General features: G+C 41.9%; 1 protein-coding gene across 4 annotated transcripts in view; it reads right to left on the bottom strand.

Moving 5' to 3' along the window:
* dgkza (diacylglycerol kinase, zeta a) overlaps positions 1-21,111 on the bottom strand; it is a 76,911-nt gene that overhangs the window by 8,485 nt on the left and 47,315 nt on the right. For all 4 annotated transcript variants that reach the window (XM_063187897.1, XM_063187898.1, XM_063187899.1 and 1 more), the window contains 5 exons: positions 14,921-14,961; positions 14,491-14,702; positions 11,530-11,646; positions 11,187-11,243; positions 1,354-1,388 (listed from right to left, as the gene is read on the bottom strand). In XM_063187897.1, the coding sequence (XP_063043967.1) occupies positions 1,354-1,388; positions 11,187-11,243; positions 11,530-11,646; positions 14,491-14,702; positions 14,921-14,961 (462 nt within the window). The remainder of the gene's footprint in view (positions 1-1,353; positions 1,389-11,186; positions 11,244-11,529; positions 11,647-14,490; positions 14,703-14,920; positions 14,962-21,111) is intronic.

Genomic DNA, 21,111 nt, shown 5'->3' with positions numbered 1-21,111 from the left:
AATATGGCATTCTCTGCTCTCTGTTTTCTAATGCAAACTATAATACAAAAAAATGACATTTTAATTAAGCCGGACAATCACATTAGAGTCTCGGGTCTACGGTGGCTCTCAGTCTGGCAGCAGCAAATCTTCACCGAGGGAGCAACAGATGCCCTTTGTCTCGCTCTCTAATCCACACTCATGATATCTGCCGCTAAGCCAGCATGCTGGAAAAAACACAAACCAGTGTTTTCCCAGATGCTGTTCAAATGTCTAGAATATCTGACTGAAATGCTCTTTCTAACCTCTGTGTCACTCTATGGTTTCATCTGAGTCTGCTGAGGATCAGAAAAGTCTAAAGCTAAAACCTTTGTGTCTCCATGGAAAGCGGGAGATGGTCTGACCTTACTCTGCAATTTAAATTCATTGGAGTTCCGAATTAAAATTAAAAGTAAAATTGTGCTTTATTAGCATGACTGTAACGATACAGTGTTGTCAAAGCATACAAATAGCAAGACAAAAGTTTGAATAGTGTTACCTTGACCAAACAGTAACTTCGCAGGTGAGTTCTGTGCCACCATTCTCAACGGTTTGTTGATTGACAAAACCGTGAGTGAACCGAGCTAGGACGGTTGGGCCAGACTATGTGCGAAGCCAAAATCTTTGGGTGGAACAATATAGGATGGCATCGCCAGGCCTGCTATACATATGAAGTCTTAGCAACCTATTTTCTGTTCATGCTAAGGCCCTTTAAAATACACCTCCAGGACACAAGGGGGGCCCAATACCCTTTTCCTACAATCCAGACTAAAACATAAATAAAATATAAATTCAAGAGTCCCTGCTTTGAAGGAGGGTGAGCCACAGCTGATTCTGCAAGGTCCCAACAGTCACATCAGATTGTTTGAATGGTTCTTTTGATCTCTTGAGTGTTCCGTAGAGATTAAACACTCCATTGAACCATTACATTATGAGAAAGGTTCTGAACATTTGAAATGGTTCCTCGGAGCCTCAGATCTTATTGGGCAATGCTACTTATGTCATATTGGTGTCCAATTGTTCTGAAGAGAACTGTTGGATGAGTCTTTGAAGCACAGAAAACGGTTCTTTCATGGCAACTCTCAGAAGCACAACTGATGTTTTCTTTGTTTTTAAAAGTAAATGAGGTCTTTACAGACAGGATGCCGAGGTAGTTCACGGACTATGGAACCTGAGAAACTCATGTTACTTGAGCGCTAGTCCTCGAGAAAAATGAGACACATCAACAGCAACTGCAAAGCATTAATATCCTTGATGTCAATGCAGACCTGGCTGCCTGCGATATTTTAGAAGGCAACATAAGACTCACTCTAATAATAGGGAAGATAAATGTACCTGAATCCGAGCCGCACAGCGCATTCTTCTCAGATCTGCAAAACCCACATGTACACAAGATATTTGTCAGACTCGCATCACAATCATTTCCAAACACATTTCTTTATTTATGTGAAGGCACAGGACACAGTGGAGAGACACTGCTTGTAAAACATGTAGGAATGGCTTTCGAGGTGGTTTCAATTCCAGTGATTTGATTTTCAAGCTCCCTCTAAGGGCAATTTGATTTCCATCTACAATCCCTCCCTATTATAGCTCTCAGTATATGTACCTCGGCATAACATCCATAATTGAAAAATAACAAAGCTTGAGTACAATTTCATTTAGGATGCAATAAATCCCCCATTATTGAATCTGTCCTGCAGATGGGTTGGGTTCAGGAAGCCTCCAAATTGACTAGAGCTCTTTAAAGATATTCACAAGTTAAAATCTTAGTCTTATGCATTGGTTTTAGTCTTGGACGTAATAATTTTTCAGCTTATTCCCCCACAAAGGTGCTATATAACAAAAAAAAGAACAGCCTTTTTTCCTACCACGGCAAGATATTTAAATCTCTGTAGATAAGAATCCATGAAACCCTCTGTGTTTGCCTCAAGCACTTGCAGCTCTACCACAACAACTGTGTTTAAATGTTATTCAGGTTTTTTAAGTCTGAAAGTAGGTCTAGAGTTTCTTTTTTTTCCATCCTTGAAGCCCACGGTAGGATATAGGCTAATGTGGCGGAGCATCCCCTTCAGCGCTAACTAAGTCTTTATCTCATCCTCCTGCATGATTAATTGGACTCTATTTACACTTTCATTTGGGGGATCATCAGATCCGCTAAATTTAGAGGAAGTCTCGCTGATGAAAATGTACACAGTGAAAGGGTAAGTTTGCATTTCTTAAATCCTTACAAGGATGTGGATAAGTATCTGGAACAGTTTTGCACAGTCTGGTCGTGAAGCAAGGCATACATCAGTTAGATAGCTTTGCCAGATTCTAGCAGCGCAATACTGTTGGGAATTACTCTGGGGTAGCACTGTCCTTTTACAGTAAATACTCCTTGTTGAGTTTTTTAAAGTGCCCGTCTGTCAGTGTATGTGTCAACACTCTGGCGTCTTGACTCTAAATTGAGACTGTAATTTGGTGTTTATTGTTGGCTGGTGTGCTGCCATCCTGTGCCGGCTGCATAACAAATGGCCCCCCTGGGGACATAAAAGATACCTTGACCCCATTGGCAAACGCACATTTTCACCAGGCCAGAAGCATATCCCAGCCATAATGGGAAGGAAAGGGACACAAAATCAGTCACATTCCAGCTTAATTTGATTCCCTGGGCTGTGTGTGTGTAGGAGGAGTTTATTGCCAATGCAATGGTGTGAAGTCACCACTGTTCCATGATAAACGATGATCTTTCAGTACACCTGACCTACACTGATAAACTGAAATGGCTTTGCAACTCAATTTATTCAGCTCTGAGGACTTAAACCTCCAAACATAATTGTTTTTTTCACTCATTTCTGTAAATGCAATGTTTAAAACATAACACATCCAATAACACAGCGAAATAACAGAGGGGCTTGTTCACTTCACTGGACTCTGGGAGCTTGTCCCCTCTGGCCCTCAGACATTAACAGCAGTGATGTTTAATGTTGATCCATTACAAAGCTATTTACTGCAGGCAGCTCTATGTGGGTTATTGCTATGTCATATACCTCGTAAGTACTGCAGTGGGCTGGAGGGAAAATCCTGCTTATGACCGTCTCAAAAAAGCATTTTGTGGATGTATTTAAAAGCTGCATTATGAAATCCTGCATGGTTTCACTGAATTTTGGCTCAATTCGTAGGATCAATGTGGGTGATTATGTCACATCCCTCACACGTAAGTACAGCAATCTCGGCTGGAGTTAGATATGCATTTATGACCATTGGTGGGTGCATGCCACCATCTTAAAAACATTTTGTGGACGTATTTAAATGCTGCACTATGAAATTCTGCGCCGCTTCAGTGTGATTTCTTTTTTTTGGGGTCTCAATTCATAGACATCCCTCCTTGATCTGCGTGCTGGCAGCCCCCTGAATATATTGTGGAAAAGCCCCGTCTCAGGAGACAAAACAGGGGGTGTGTAAACAAATACTTCGAGCACAGACTGTGGAGCAAAACACAACAAAATCCCGTTCCAGCCAAGCAACAAAGCTTGCAGCAGCTTGCTATGCTTTGTTTGATATTTATGTTGGATGCCAACAGAAGTGACGCCATGCAGGACCTCAACTTTTGATGGGATGTGACAGGAAAAAAGCAGCTTGCCTAAATACTCTATTCGGGAGTGCATGAAGTTTAGGATTAACCATCATAACATGCACTTAAAGCCCAAGCAGATGAACTAGCCAAAGTAATCTTCAAGGACTTCAAGTCATCTCTCTGTACTCAATATCTGATTTTGTTACATTTTAATGAAGACAGTTTTACTCTCTCACGCTGCCTACGACAAAGTTCTGTGGAACTCAAAACTCAAGGTTTGCATTTAAAAAAGTATAATCATGTCACAGAGTGACTTCATCCTTTGGGTTTGATTTCCTTCTGAGTTAAAGTCAAAAGACAAAAGGAAGAACTTCTCTGCTGACAGACTAACAGCAAAATCTAAAATAAAATCCCAAGACAATACGAATAGCACAAGACAAAGTCAGTCTAGAGCGTCTTCCCTGAGGAGCTGAATGTCCTGGTGGGTGGAAAGGTGTGCTGCTGTCTACTTGTAGAGTACATGGGGGCAGAATTTAAATGAAGCTGGGTTTAAAACATTTTTTTAAACAACTCATCTTTTCCATGGACTTGGGGAGACCGTAGAAAACTATCACATTTCCTAGATTTATAGCTTGGCCCTTCATTAAAGTCTGTGTCTTTCAGTAAGGTCTTTAAAGTGTTTATCATTTTAAAAAGCCTCCCTCTTTTTTTTTTTTTTTTTTTTTTTTTTTTTTTTTTTTTTTTTTTTTCTTTTTTTTTTTTAAGTAACATTTTTATTGAAGGAAGGTTTTGTAATACAGGTATACATTGTGACACATCCTTCTTTTTTCTTCTTTTTCAAACAAGGAACCCAGTCCCACCCAAACCCACCCTACCCACCCATACACACTGTCTTATTATGAAAGGAGAGTAATGTATACATAAAAATACATAAAATATAGAAAACAAAACAAAACATAGCACGTCTCGTTTCTGGTTAATATGTCTCAGCACCATATAAGTATACCCATGTACACATACAGTGCATTTGTTTACAGTTATACAGACAAATATGTACATGTATACACGTAATGTATAAAAGTGAGGAACAAAAGAAAAAGAGTAACAACAACAACAAAAAATGCACATATGCCGGGCCGCAATATGTTATCTTAAGGGAGAGTGGTGAGGGTTCCAAAGTATGAAATCAGTGGATCCCAAAGTTGTGAAATGTCTTTATTGACCCCTTGGTGAATATTTAATTTTTTCTAATTTTAGGAAGAGCATTAAGTCACTGAGCCAAGTGGATGCTTTTGGTGGGTGGGGAGATTTCCACTTTAAAACTAACCTCCTTCGGGCCAACAGGGAGCCAAAAGCGAAAGCATTTTCCTGAGTGGTTGTTAATGGAAGCTCAGGATCCACTACTCCAAAAATGGCAAGTTCTGCAGTGGGCTGTACATTAGTACCAAAAGCGCCATTCAATGTATCGCAAACACCAGACCAAATACTCTACAAGTTCGAGCAGGACCAAAATGTGTGGGTCATGCCAGCTGCAGGCGAATTACAGCGCTCGCACCTATCTTCCATGTTTGGATATATTTTGGATAATTTGAGTTTGGTGTAATATGTCCTGTGCAGAACTTTAAATTGTATTAGGCTCAAGCGTGCACAAGAGGATGTGCCATTGACTTTATTTTGAGCATATTCCCAGACAGTATCTGAAATTTCTGTCCCCAGTTCTTCTGCCGTCATTTCGAGTTTGTCTAGTGTTACACCCTGAAGGGAAGAAATTAAATGATAGATGGATGAGATTTGACCCTTGTGTTGCATATTGACCTTAAGGACTTTCTCCAGTCCTGAATCCTCAGGCAAATGGGGGAAAGTTGGGTTAGTGACCGAATGAAGTGTCTTACTTGGAGGTATCTAAATTATCTGAACGTTGTAGTTTACCTTTATCACTTATTTCAGCAAGACTACCAAAAACACCATCTATATAGAAATCACAACATGTAGACAAACCCTTTCTTTGCCATTCACTAAATGTGTGGTCTAGTAGAGCTGCAGGAAAGAGGTGATTTTTACAAATTGGGCTATACAGGGAGAATTCTGTAAGTTTAAAATGTTTTCTAAACTGTGCCCATATTTTGAGAGTTGAGATTACTACAGGACTGGACGTGAACTTTGAGGGTGGAAATGGTAATTTAGATGTTATCAAAGCAATCAGTGAGGTGGATAGACATGAATTTGCCTCGGTCTTGGCACCAATCTGTGGTTGGGTCTGAAACCAGCATATAACCTTTTGTATGTTACATGCCCAATAAAAATACTTCAGGTTTGGAAGTGCTAGCCCACCTACATACTGGGTCTTTCTAAAAGATTCCTGCGAATTCTGGGGGTTTTATTGTCCCATAGAAATGAAGAGAGTACCCTGTTCAGAGATTGAAAAAAAGGATTTAGGAAGGAAGACAGGGAGACACTGAAACAAAATATAAGAGTCTAGGAAGCACATTCATTTTTATGCAGTTAACTCTACCTGCAAGTGACAGTTGGAGTGTAGACCATCTTTTAATATCAGATTCTAAATTATTGACAAGAGAGGTGAAGTTTTTGTTGTAAAGGTCTGAGAAAGAACGGTGTGATATTAATACCAAGATATTTAAAGCCTGATTTGATGTATGGGAAAGGAAGTTCGCTGTCTGAAAGTTGAAGTGCCAAAGTATTTACAGGAAAACATTCACTTTTGCTTAGGTTTAATTTGTACCCAGAGAATACACCAAACTCTTTTAAAGTATTCAAATAGAAGGAACACACTTGACTGGGTCTGAAATGTACAACAACAGGTCGTCAGCATAAAGAGATACCTTGTGCTCAGTTTCCTAGCCTATGGATGCCATGTATATCAGTAGAAGACTTTAGCTTAATTGACAAGGGCTCTATTGCCAGAGCAAACAACAGAGGGCTTAGGGGAAACCTTGTCGTGTACCCCTTGACAAAAGGGAAAACATTGAGAAGCCACTCTGTTCGTCACCACTGACGCTCTAGGAGAGGTAATATAACAGTCGTACCCAAGAGGTAAATGTGGTACCAAAGCCAAACTTTTCCATTACTGCAAATAGGTAAGGCATTTCTGTCCTGTCAAACGCCTTCTCTGCGTCCAGTGAGACAACCACCTCTGGCACCTCCCTGGACGCAGGGGAGTGGACAACATTAAGCAGTTTCCTGATATTTATAAAAGAGTGTCGGTTTCTCATAAAACCAGTTTGGTCATTGAAATATAGGAGATATGACCTTGTCTAATCTAAGCGCAAGGAGTTTAGCTAATATCTTCACATCTGTATTTAAAAGAGAGATGGGTCGATAGGAACCACACTCAAGTGGGTCTTTACCTGGTTTTAGAATGAGTGAAATGGAGGCTTCGGTAATGACTCTGTGGAAGATGTTTTGTGTTAAGGAATTATTAAACATTTCTAATAGAATCGGAAACAAGTTGTTTACTAAATTTTTTATAAAATTCCACAGGATAGCCATCAGGCCCTGGAGTTTTTTGCTGCTCTGCATGCTCTTAACTGCGTCAATGACTTCCTGTAATTGTAAAGGGCTGTCTAAGTCATCTCTGGCAGCGTCGTCTAGAGAGGGGAAGTCAATGGTATCCAAAAACTTGTTCATGGGTGAGGTGTCACGTGGGAATGTGGATGTATACAAATGTGAGTAATATTCTTTAAAAGGTGTTTATTTATATTTCCTGTGGGTCTACAGATAAGACTTGTGAAGATTTGCGAATTTGTGGGATCAGACGTGAGGCTGCTCTACATTTTAATTGATAGGCCCAAAAAGACGGCCAGCCTTATCACCATGTTCGTAGTAATGACCTTTGGACCATAGTAGGTGTTTTTCAGTTTTTTCCAAGGATAACAAGTCATATTGAGTTTTCAGTTCAATTCTAATTTTGTTTAAATTCAGGTGTTGGGGATGCAGCGTATTGGTTGTCTATTTTTTTAATGGCTGAAAATAAGTTCTTGCTCCTTTTCTTCCTTTCTTTATTGCGTGATGTGGAATATGAAATTTATCTCGCCTCTTTAACCACCTTTAGTGTTTCCCACAGAGTGGATGGGGAAATGCAGTCTGTTCTGTTAAATGATAAGAATTCGTCTATTGCCCCTGAAATGCGCTTACAAAAATGGTCATCAGCCAATAGGGGCAGTAATTCAATCTCCAGGTTATGCGGAGCAAGATTTTGTGAAAATGTGAGATCAAGGATGACAGGTGCATGGTCTGACTCAACAATGGCCATATACTCTGCTTTTTCAACCGCAGGAAGTAGTGTTTTGTCAATAAAAAATAGTCAATCCTACTGTATGTATGGTGTACGTGAGAATAGAAGGAAAAATCTTTTTTCAGTGGGTACAAGAATCTCCATGGGTCCACACAACCAATCCTACATATAAAATCAGAAAGGACTTGGGACATTTTAGATCGAGTAAGGGTTCTGGGACATGAGCGGTCCATTTTTGGGTCAACTACTGTGTTCATATCGCCAGCCAGGATCAGCTTGTGTGTGTCCAGATCTGGTATGAGGGATATTAGTTTAGTAATAAAAGCGGCTGTCCATCCCAGTTAGGAGGTATACATTTACAAGGACAGTAGGAGTGTTAAAGAGAGAACCTGATACTATTAATATATCGGCCTTGAGGATCAGAGATTATTTTGGATGAAGTGAATACAATTTTTTTTATGGATTAATATTGATACCCCTCGAGATTTAGTGTTGTAGCTGGAGTGGGAAACTTTGCCCAACCCAATTCTTCTTCAGCCTAATCTGATCTGCAGTTATGAGGTGGGTCTCTTGCAAAATACTTGTCCACCTTTAGCTTCTTTAAATGAGAAAAAAAACACGTGCCCTTTTAATTGGTCCATGAGGGCCCCTTAACATTCCAGCTTGAAAATCGTACTGGTGACGAGCCCACATCAAACCCGACATTACGTGCATTATTACCATCAGGACATATTCAGAAAAAAAATAAAATAAAATAGAGTGGTGACGAGACGTGTCATAATGGCATGGAGCGCTTTTTGCTTTTGAGGTCATATGTAAATAGAAACATGTTGGCAGTGTGTAACCCCCTTCAGAAAAACAAAAAATATCCCCCCCAGGTCCCTAAAACACAGCCCCTCTATCCCAAACAAACAACACACACAACCTATGTCTGTCAACTGAACAGCGACAGACTGCAGGCTCCCTCCTAATAATATAGTCTTCCGATGCATTCTAAACCGTCCGTGAAGAGAATGACCCTTTACTGTCATTGAAACGTATTGAAGTGGACATAAAGAGTGTTCATTATAAACAAAAGTCATTTAAGGTTCACAGACATTGTAGTGAAGAGAGAAAGAAAAAGTGTGAGAGAAAACAAATAAACAAACAAACAAAAAAACCCTGCGTATGCAGACAAGCCGAATAGGCGTGTTGTTACAGACCGTTGTAGCCTCACAAATTATAGTCACTGAATAGGCACGCGCGTCATTACAGCAAAATGGTTCTGAGCACAGACACCATTCGAGTAGGCTAATAGGTAGCAATGAATGTGATAATTAACTCAGTATTCACTGCCTGGGAAGTATGTCAGGTTGGCTATAAGTAAAGTTCAAGCAGATCACTGAATCACCGCATCATGTTACAATGCACTGGCACTGTTATTCTAAGATACCTGGCGCCACCCGACGGTCGTAGAATGCCTTTGCCTCCTCTGGCGTGCCAAAGTTCAGGGTTTCCCTTCGAAGAATACGCGCAGCTTGGCTGGATACCGGAGTCGGAATTAATCCCTCTCAGGTAGAGTGGTGCTTGATGCTGTTGAAGTCCGCCCTCCTCTGAGACAAACTGTTGCTGTAGTCAGCGTAAATCCGTACAGCGGCGTCCTTGTATTCCATGGCGTTTTGTGTTGCAAAGTGTAGGAGACGTTCCTTATCTTGAAAGCGGTGAAAGCATATCAAAAATGTCCGTGGATTTTCGTCAGCTGTTGTCGGTTTCTTCCCTACTCGATGCGCTCTGTCCAAGGTTGGGGCTGAGTTGAAAACTTTGCCGCCTGTAATTTCCATCAGCATTTCAGACATAAATGTCACAGTATCTCCATCACCTTCGCTGCCCTCGGGTACATTTATGATTCTCAAGTTGGATCGACGTGAACGGTTTTCCAGGTCTTCAATATCCGATCGAGAAGGGCTGTGTTTTGCTTGCGCAGGGACTGAATGACTTGCTCCACTTCGGTGATTTTCTCAAAATTATCACCAGCTAAAGTTTCTGCATCGGTCAGGCGTGTTTGAAAACCATCCACTGTCTCTCGCAAAGCGTTAACGGAGGCATGTAAAGGGCCCACAGCTTGTTGGATGAGACTGGAAATGTCCTCTTTTATGCTGGTACGTTGTTTAGACAGTTCTTGAACCAGTTGCGACATTGAGATTCCTTCTTCTTGGGAGAGACGGTTAGCAGGAGACGCCATTGCAGCTAGCTTCTTGGCAATCGTGTTCCTTGTAGTCGGTGGAGCAGGATTTCGTTTCGGTTTTGAATGTTTGCTCATCATACGTTTGCAATTATGGCATATAGTACAATTTTCTACGTTATTAAAATTGACTTTCGTTGGACAATGACTGGATAATTTTAAAGTTATGTTCAAGCGAGGTCAGAGCTCTTCACCCTTGCTGCCTATCTCTCCATGGCGCCGCCGGAAGTCAAGCCTCCCTCTTAATGGAGACACAGCTGGTGTCTCTTTATCTTTCCACTTTCTCTACTGTTACTTCTCTGGTCAGTAATTCTACTGCTCTATCCACTGTTTGCCTTATCATAGCCCTAGCAATGTTGTGAAGACTTTAGAGAAAGGCCTAGGCCGACTTTTTTGTTACGGCTGTGTTTTCTCGTATTGGTCTCACTATGGTTTATCATATTTTTAAAATGTTCTATTGGAAGTCTCCTTCAAATTGCCCATATTTGTATTTTTGTATCTATTTGTTTATAGAAGGCCTGGCTATTACATGAGAAGTATATGGAATCCATTTGGAGACTGACTACTCTAAATAGTACAAATATTTGTGTGCTTCCGGCACATGGATAGCCACTGAGATCAGAGCAAAGACACGGTAATTGCAGCCATTATGGTAATATTCGCAACACCTTTAAACACATGCAGCACATATGCTCATGTTGCACCGTCATCTGATAGGGGCACGAACCCCTTTGGTCTCATTAGCCACACTGTCAGATCATTTTGTAAACTAAATGTAAGAGGAGCCTGGCATAGTTACTGAAGGCAAGCAAAACACTGTTTCTCTTTATAGCTGCACTACAAAATGCATATGATAACCACTGAGCACCAATTACAGTGTCAACAAAAATTCCGATACATTTCACAGATCCGTTATCTTAAGTGGAAAGTGCTGCTCAAACTATATTTCCCTGGGGGGGATTTCAGTACGCAATACCATCAGAAACTCAATATGGATGTTCCATAGAACGCTGTGAGTAAAAGATTCCACAAAGATAACAACATTTGGTGGAAGGACATTGTATAATGGGAGTAATGTAAGAAAGCAGAGAACATTTTAAAACCCTTCATACAGCACAAATGAATAGATCATCTCTCACCTGACTGTTGGTTTAAAATCAGCTGCTGTTGTGTTTGATCGGTGAACACCCCCCACCCTTTCAAATGAAACACAAAGACATGTGGACACACAAACTATGAAATACATATAAAACATGAACAAAAAGGAAAGAACGACCATCTAAATGCACATGATGTGCAAATGTGCAAAATAATAATCATAATAATGAATCACACTTATTCACAGGCAAAAGCAAAATGGAAGGAGGGTGACGGAAATGGCGGAAAACGTTTCAGCCCACTTCAACCCTGCTGAGTACTATGACCCTTGTGGCCGTGTGGTAATGGCTATGGCCAGACATGCTCAAGCGCTCACGCTCTCACCTGGTAAGTGCTGGTTTGTTGGTCCTGGCAGGGTCTCCATGAGAGAGCGCGTCTGCCACCGAGCTGTCGCTGGAGATGCGTTTCCTCTGAGAACTCTGCTGAAGATCGAGAACTCGCCTGGAAAGACAAACAAACGTACAAACAAACAAAGCAATGTTAAATCAATTAAAAATATGTCCTTGCTCAGAGTGCTGCAAATGAGTTCTCTCTGAAAACTTGGAATAGCTTAACCAGCTTAAATAGCTACCAACTAATAAACAAAGCAATGAATCAACTAACAAACAAACAAGAAGAAATATGACATTGAAGCATGTCCTTGCTAAGAGTACGAGAAAGATGCAAAAGCAATTTCCAACCCAACAAAAAAGTGCAACAACAGTGTACTCTATCTACAAGTATTGTACATTTTTAAGAAAGATGCATACGGAACAGCAGATGTTTGGACACGGTTATGCAAGGCCTAGATGAATAAAACTATATAAAAACAAAGACATCTTTGCTGCACCTGCATTCTCTTCTCTCATGTCTTTGTATATATTTACAGTACATAGTACAGTAGTCTTATGTTCTATTTGCAAAGCTTTCAATGTCAAAAAAGTGCTGTGCAAAACTTAGTCAAACTTAAAGTTTTTGCACAGATACTTGGGAGTGAAAGTATTCCCAGGGGCTATGGGCCGAGGCCACATCTGTTGAGGGTTTCATTTCTCTGTTCCACATAATCTCAGGTTTTGAAGTTGATGCACACACGTTCTTGGCGCTGCCTCACAGAGACAGGGGCTTGCTGCTGCTGCTGTGTGGGTGTGGGACTTCCTCAGGCTCATGTACAGCACTGGGTGACACTGAGGGGTCATGTTGGATGCGTCATTCCACCTTTCTGCACCTCATCTTGTGAACACGTGTTATGATTCAGGTGTGCATGTGTAGGGTTACAGATGATTCATGAGTTACAATACACCAGTATGCTGTATGTCCACAAGACGCCAAACAGAAAATGAATTATTTGGGGAGGATGTCAATTTTTTACATGCTTCTTTTAGAATATGGAAATGATGAAGGGTAATTAAAAAATGGCGTGTTTGCGTGTGTGTGCAAGTGTGTGTGTGGGTGTGCTTTTTTTCCCGAATTATCCTCCTACATATTGGTCCTTGACAAGTTGTCAGATTTCTCCACCAGTTGGTGCATATTAGCAAACAATAGTGCTGATGTGTTGAGGATAGCTTCAGCAAATTGGACAGTGTAGTCATGAGGAAATCATTCTGCTACTTCTGATCTGCTGTTCCAATTAGAGTTGTGGGTAGTACAACACACACACGCACGCACACATGCACGTACACGCACACACACAGACAAAGTAGTCAATGTGCCATTTTAAATTAGCACATTTAATTTTTCCCAACAAATGAGACAAGAACATGCCACATTTGATTACATAAGTCTAAGTCCAATTTTTTACTCATTTTCAATAACACACTTTCATCTCATCTAGGCTACTAGCCCGCCGAAGAGATATGGAGAAAAAGCCTCTGACTTCTATCCACACACACGGACGCACACAAGGACGCACACACGCACCGTTAGATCAGCCCTGGAGGTCCAGTGTCAGAGCAAAAGTATAACGATCTCACCTCTGCTACTTCTGCATTCAACCCTCCTAGCATTCCTTAACATCTAAAAAGCTCAGTTCGCTTTGAAGGGGGGAGAACTCAAACAAATATTCGGTAGACTCCAAAAGTGGGTTACCAATAAACCACTCTCAAGGAGTGCTCATGAAAATGTTGTAATGCAGTGCGATAGATATGGCCTCTTCCTTAATGTGGATTGGCAGGGAATATGTGCACACCACACAAGACGAAAAAGCAGATATCTGTATCTGGACACTGTCTGAATGAATTATGCAAACGTGGCAAAACTCAACTGCTCAGCTCTAAGGGAGTTGGAAAATGAATATGTAACTAAAAATGTAGAGTGTGATAAGCACTGGTATTTAAAATGGTGAAATATTTCACAATAAGAGTAGCCTTATCAACCATATGATGGGGTGCTAGATTATAGGCTGTGAATTTGAGTAGCACATCTCTGCTTTTCAGAAACTATGTCTGAGTCGGATAATCTCTCCTTGCTAGAAATCACAAACCAGCGTTGTGTTGCGCAACTGCACGTGTATGCAATGTTTGTGTGTGTGTGTGCGTGTTCATGCACTGGAGATAAAGAAAGAGAGAGAAAGGGGGAGAGAGGGAAAGAGAGTGAGAGAGACAGACAGACAGTGAGATAGAGGGACAGAGAGACAGAAACGGATAGACAGACTGACAGGGGAACATGGAGAGAAGGCATGGGGCAGGACAGTAGATTTCCAGAGGGTGTAAGACACATTGGCAGCCTACACACTCTCCAAGTGATGGCTGATGCAGCCACAGCTGCTGATTCCCTAGTAATGATGCACCTACTGCCTTGCCTCCAGATGTGCTCTGACAACAAGCGTCTGCACACAAATGACACTAACAGGAAACATACAAACACACCTGACAGCTTTGTAAAGATGTTAATGGACATTTGAGCATATGTTTATGTCATTTTCTCATTTTTCAATTATGTCATTTTTGTGAAAATATATTTTTGTTCAAATTGAGCGTTGCTTGCAATTCTGCCAGAAGTTTCTTCGCCTGGACATTGATATGTAGATATATAACTTCATTTACAAATTCAAGGTCCAATCGTACAGATATTGTGCCTGTGCGTGTGTATACATGCGTAGGACCTTGAATATGAAAACAGGACACTGGCAAGCCAGTCGCCCTCAAGGCTGAAGCAGAGAGTGTCAGGGGTGCGCAGGTCCAATGAATGGTCAAGTGGAGCTTCATTTGCAATGGTGGAAAATGATGTAGCCGATTGCTATGAAAATTGCCTTGAACAAAATTGAAGGCCGAATGAGTTTTGCTTATTCTTTTGATGATTCTCCATTACCTGTGGCCAGGAGAAGGTGGTGGAGAGGTGGAGGTGGTGGTGGAGGACGTTGGCGGGAAAGCAAATTCGTGCGAGGCAGCGCTGAATTCCCCTGAAGAGTCCAGCAGGTCAGGCACCCCCGGCGACGTGCTCACCGTCTCCGTGACAACCAGCTCGGGGTCCAGGATGAAGAGCTCGTCCTGAGAGATCTCTGTTACATAGTTAAGGTGCTCCTGGGGGGTAAAAAAAACACATGAAGGCAGGCGTCCTCATGTCAGCAATAATAATAACTATGTATAGCAATGATATACAGCAATGACTTCAACATGATCATATGCAACATGTTATGGTGATATATTCCAGGGACCTTGGTTTTCCTCATCATGAATAATATTTCTTATACTGTAGGTGCATACACCTCTCAGTAAATTGATTCATACAAAATGATTACCTGGGCACGATCAATTCTGTAGAAGCGATCTGCCGTCGTAGCTGTTGGCAAGGGAGCAGATAAAATGGATGGTTAAAGATTCATAATGACAATTTACATTCATAATGACAATTTAATATTAAATTCCTTTTAATTAATTCATCAAATTAATATATACCTCAATAAGCACACCTAATAATTATAAAAATGTTATGGTGAACTATCAAATCCTACGGTGAACTATTCAACAACAAAAAATACATGATAATTCAAACCCTGAGAGAATAATGAGCCTTATTTTTTTAAATAGCAGGTAAACACTTAAGATAAGCAGTAATATTTTTATGTTTGTTACAGATTCTCTGTGATAAAATGAGATTGGAATAAAAACTACAGCAAGGTTACCAATTATTGGCCAGAAGGTTTAGAAAGCCTTTTAAGTCCACTTACAAGTAACAATGATGCATTCATACATCAAAACTATTGTATGCTATTTTTGTCAACATTATCTCACAAGGAACTTAGTTAGTATCTAAACAATATGCACGTGATTCTTTACGCTCAAGATGTAAATAATAAAGTGCATTTCTACATTGGCGTCACAACAATCGCCTCTGCACCACATTTCTCATTGTTGATGGGTTGATGGCTAATTGCTGAAAATATGAACATTTCAGTCACCCATGTGGGAAGAAATGAATGCTCTCTTGTATATGGCCACTAGTATTGTGGATAACAGTGTAACTGTCATCAGTTTCTTTAATGGCATAAATAATATTTCCATTATATAAAAAAGTATTGTTGGTCTATTTATTCATTGTGGGTATGTCTGCTATAGCGCGCTGCATTGCTGAGGTATTGGGGTGGAACATTCTAATGAAGCTTATGACAAATCTCAGTTTAATTTCTGTTCGTCATTGTCAGTTTTCACGGGATGATGCGGAATAAAGACCACCCTGTAATTTAAAAGAAAACTGCGTCTCTGCGTGTTACTGTGGGAGCTACAAACAGAGCTGGCTTGTTGAGACAGCTCCGACCACTGACACTGGGTGCATCCCAATATGTGACCTTGCCTCCTCCACTTGCCTCCTCCACTTGCTTCTCGTCATGATGACATCACTGACAACAGCATTATATTTCAATATCTTGCAAAAGCTCAATTGTAAAGTCTTTTTCTCATTTGCAATTGGGATGGTGAATGAAAAACAGTCCCTCAAAAGTTGTTGTGGCGAGGCTGACAGCTGGGAAACTTTATCGTTTTCTCCACGGAGGAGGGGCCAGGAGGAGGGACGAGGAGACAAGCACAAGTGGAGGAGGCAAGGACACATATTGGGATGCACCCACTGCTGTAGGATGATAAATCATTCAACATTCTTTTGTGTATGTAGACTCTACATAGAAATGCAACCGATCTTCACTAATGACATTTATAACGATCACACAACATTCATCATTTTTTAATCTCTGCATGTTCCCATCCCGTGCATGAATACTTCATGTACAGCATCCCTACAATGTCTCCACATACAGTATATCGCTGGTTTCATCTGCTAATGAAAAGTCATCTACAGGAAAGTCATGGGAAGGTCATGCCCTTTATGAGTAGATACAACAGAGGGCAGCATGTGCCAGTAATTGGAGAGTATGTAACTGAGGACAAACTGAAGAGGTTGAGGACCTTTACAATAAGACAACTGTCATATTTAAAAGTAACTGTAGTAGGAAATGCAAAGAGAAGACTCGCTACAGCAGACTGTTGTGAGCCTTGAGAGAAGGAGAGGGTGGTGCGGGGCTGCAGGCGTTGGAATCAGAAGACTTCAGTCAAGTTTTTAAATAACACTATTCTCATGTTTTAATAGGTCTGAAGAAATGCTAATGTAAGAAGTGCAAGCTGTAGACTGGATACAGCAGACTTTGGTGTGGGTGCAGGTTGCAGGGTTGGAAGCAGACGAAAAACTTTAGCAGACTTTGTAAAGTAACACAACTGTCGCGTTTTAATGAGTTTAAGGAAATGCGCTTATGTGTCATCTTCTAATGTGCTTATGCAAACTGTAATGCAAGAAATGCAAGCAGGGTGAAAGAACAGAGTATACTCTGCAGTGGGCATCTTGAAAGGACGAGGGGTGGCGGGAAGGAGGGTGGGGGGGGGGGGTGGGGTAGGGGGGTTGGAATCAGAACACTTCTGATTAAAACACTTGTGATAATGTGCTTCTCCCCGCCGCAGACAGACAGACAACAAACATTAATTAGGTAGTCCACCTCTAATTAAGGCAAAGAGACACTGCTGTAGTTATGAGGGTGCTTAATCAAAGCAGCTGACCTAATTAGTCCGCCGAGAACCAGAAACCAAGCCAGCCACTTGGCCAAGAGGTCAGAAATCACCAGTGGCTTTAATGGGCCTCATAAGGACAGGCTGAAATGGGTCATTGACTCAAGTGTCGGGGAGGTCAGGGACAGGACAAAACCTGCACATGTGTACCTGTGTGTGTGTGTGTGTGTGTGTGTGTGTGTGTGTGTGTGTGTGTGTGTGTGTGTGTGTGTGTGAGTGTGTGTGTGTGTGTGTGTGTGTGTGTGTGTGTGTGTGTGTGTGTGTGTGTGTGTGTGTGTGTGTGTGTGAGTACGTGTGTGTGTGTGTGTGTGTGTGTGTGTGTGAGTACGTGTGTGTGTGTGTGTGTGTGTGTGTGTGTGTGTGTGTGTGTGTGTGTGTGTGTGTGTGTGAGTGTGTGAGTGAGTGAGTGAGTGAGTGAGTGAGTGAGTGAGTGAGTGAGTGAGTGAGTGAGTGAGTGAGTGAGTGAGAGTGTGAGAGAGTGTGAGAGTGTGAGTGTGTATGAGAGAGAGGGGGGGAGAGAGAGAGGTGTAGAGTGAATGAGTGAGTGTGTGCGTCTGTGAGTACGAGTGAGTGTCTGAGAGAGTGAGAAAGAAAGAGAGAAAGACAGGCCGACAGCACTAAAGACATAACGGGAAAGACATCACAGCCTCCATCTGTATAAAACATACACGGCACATTTTTTGGATTGATGTGCACAGCAGGCCTTCACTGCTACAGTACAGCAACGTGGATGTCAGAGTGGCATTGACGACATGCTCCAGTGAAGCCGTGCCAGCGAGACAGAGAGAGAGACAGAGAGAGAGAAAGAGAGAGAGAGAGAGAGAGAGAGAGAGAGAGAGAGAGAGAGAGAGAGAGAGAGAGAGAAAGGCATATTATATAATTAAACAGCCATGATTCAGCAGCATGGGCTCTGTTGTGCGTTAGGCAGTCTCCTCCTGCAGCCCTATGGGGCTTAATGAGCTGTCTGCCAGGCAGACGAGCTGAGCAGAGCCGAGCAGAGCAGAGCTGCTCTGGTGGAACGCCGAGAAACTAAGTGGGCATGGATGAGCGGAGAAACAGTGTGTGCATCAGGAGGGTCGGCCAGACTCTCTCTCTCCGCAGACACGGCCATATCTCTCAGACGCACACACTTTCGAGCACATATACACATGCGCACGAATGCACGCACACACACACACACAATTATTTACATATCTCTCAGACGCACACACACTCAGGCGCACTCACACACCCACACATATGCATGCATGCATGCATGCATGCAGGCACACACACACACACACACTTTCTCAAATGTCTTTCTTACTACCACAAACACACATATGCACACACACGCACGCACGCACACACACACACAACCACTTTCACAATTTCTTTCTTACTGCCATACGCTGCCACACACACGCACGCACGCACGCACGCACGCACGCACACGCACACGCACACGCGCACGCGCACACACACACACACACACACACACACACACACACACACAAACTTCTTTCCGCCATTCACTGCCACACGAGAAACTTTCCATAGGCGCGACCACAAGCCTTTTGTAAAATTGATGAATATCGACTCTGCCATAGTCTGACTGACAAGTGTAGCACAGGGTTGTAAAAGCATCGGCAAAATGACCGCATTATAGCTTCTTTTTCAAGGACAGTCACTGTGCTGAAACATTGGCTTTGCACGTCAAGATGACCATGTGGTAAGTATGAGCGTGTAAATGACCTCAATGGTAAATGGACTGCATTTATATAGCGCCTTCCCTCTCCGTTGAGCACTCAAAGCGCTTTACATTGTATGGCTCACATTCACCCTTTCACACTCACATTCAGACACCGGTGGCAGTGGCTGCCACGCAGGATACCACCCGGCTTGAACCTGCAACCTTCTGGTTGCCGAGCGGCTCTTCTATCACCTGAGCCACCACCACTCATACACAATTTCTTTCATACTGCTGTACGCTGCTTACCTTACTGCCAAAAGGAACTTCCCGACAGACGCGATTTTAAAAGGTTTTGCGTCAAGGTAATTAAACAAAGATGAGGAATATTGACTCTGTCGTATTCTGACTGATGGTGTGGCAGAGAATCGTAAGCATTGACAAAACGACAGTGTTATATCTTTCCTTTTCAAGGACAGTCACTGTGGTGAAACATTGGCTTTGGACGTCGAAATGACGTGTGCTATAGTGTGTGGGCTTGTTGTTGACAAATGTGAGTAAAAGCAGTCACATTCTGGGTTTAGTCATCAGAAGACTCGTCTTTGAGAGGCCACATAGGAAAAGCAATAATGCATGCTCCATTAATTTATAGTAATGAAGGTGACTTCCTGTGGGCTGACAGAAATTGTTGCAAAATCCTTGGGAAATTAGTTTCGCTGGGGTTGCGCTAATGCACTCCCTTTTTTTTTTACAAGCCTCAGTGTCCATGGGGACTCGGGTTCGAATTCCCCCTTGGGCCCCACCCCCATCTCTCTCACCTGCTTCCTGTCTGGTCTTCACTGTCCTTCAGCTCATACATATATATGCGTATATATATCTATATTTAAGTCATTTTAGCTGAGCACCAGTCAAACAACAAAGAAAACTTTGTTTTTAGGAAAAAACTATCTTGCATATTAATCAAAAATGTTCAAGATTGAATAACGTCACTTTGATCTTGCCCCATTCATCAGGGAAGAAAACCCTGAAGAGGATGCTGAGTGTAAAAACACCAACTTGGTAGAAGTATTCTGGTCTTTCTGTGGGTCTGCTTTGCTTCAGTAATGGCAAAGGGCTTTCTGCAGGCACATAAAATTCCCGCCTACATATCTTCACAGATAAAATAATTCTTCTCTGGGTTGTTAAAGTCCATGGTGCGTCATATTGTTCAAGTTTAAGTGATTTAATTAATTTCTCGTCATTGTTATGGATCAGAGGTGAGTAACTTCATGCGGCCTCTAATATAAAAAACACAACAATTTTCTCATCCTTTAAGCTATTTTTCCTTTGTACAGAACATAGGAATGGCTTAGTAGGCTTAAGTTATATGCTGTGGGTTTGACCCTGATATTTTATATCCCGATAAAGCCCCAAAGGTTTCTGAAGGAAGTTGTCTGTGCTGTGCACTAATGAATGTTCATGCATATGTGTTATTTCAGGGGGGAGAAGAGAGCAACACTAAGGGAATCATTAGCTGGTGAAGTCTGAAAACGAAAATGTTGCCCATTAGAAAATGTGTGCAGCTCTGGAAAAAGCTAAAAAGGTGTCAACACACAAACATATGCACACACAAACATATTTGCTCACTCGTAAACACACACTTGCTCTCTCAATCACATACATGGGCCTGACTGACACACACACATGCAGACACACACACATGCAAACACACGCGCGCACGCGCACGCACGCACACACACACGTACGCACAAACACACACACACACACACACAAATCTTAATTAGGACAGTTTCAGCCCAGCACTTTGGCATCTGAAGCGCAAACACAGCTGAGGTGAGACCCCCTGTAATGTGCCAGCCATCTGAACAGATATGACAGCAGCCCACCCCTCTGCCCATGGGAACTGATCTTGTTTGACATCTAGTTAAACTGGGTGCGAAAGTGAGTCACTATTTCACATTAAGAGCTTGGGATCAAAATGACAGGAGCTTGGCATAGCAGTATAGCTTGATGAAACAGAGAAATATCATCAGAAATATAGTATATATAAGCCACTCACTTCTGACTACCTGATTACCATAATCCAGCCTTCACATACCATCAAGGAAAGGACAACTCTAGATGTCTACAGTAGATCTCAGATCAGGAAAGTCTTAGAACTTAAATAGCTGCAGAAGAGTCTGCAGCCTTGCAGTGTGCTTTGTAAGGCTTTAT

The sequence above is a fragment of the Engraulis encrasicolus genome, chromosome 22 (assembly GCF_034702125.1).
Source record: "Engraulis encrasicolus isolate BLACKSEA-1 chromosome 22, IST_EnEncr_1.0, whole genome shotgun sequence".
NCBI lineage: Eukaryota > Metazoa > Chordata > Actinopteri > Clupeiformes > Engraulidae > Engraulis > Engraulis encrasicolus.
This window is presented reverse-complemented; position numbering and strand designations above follow the sequence as displayed.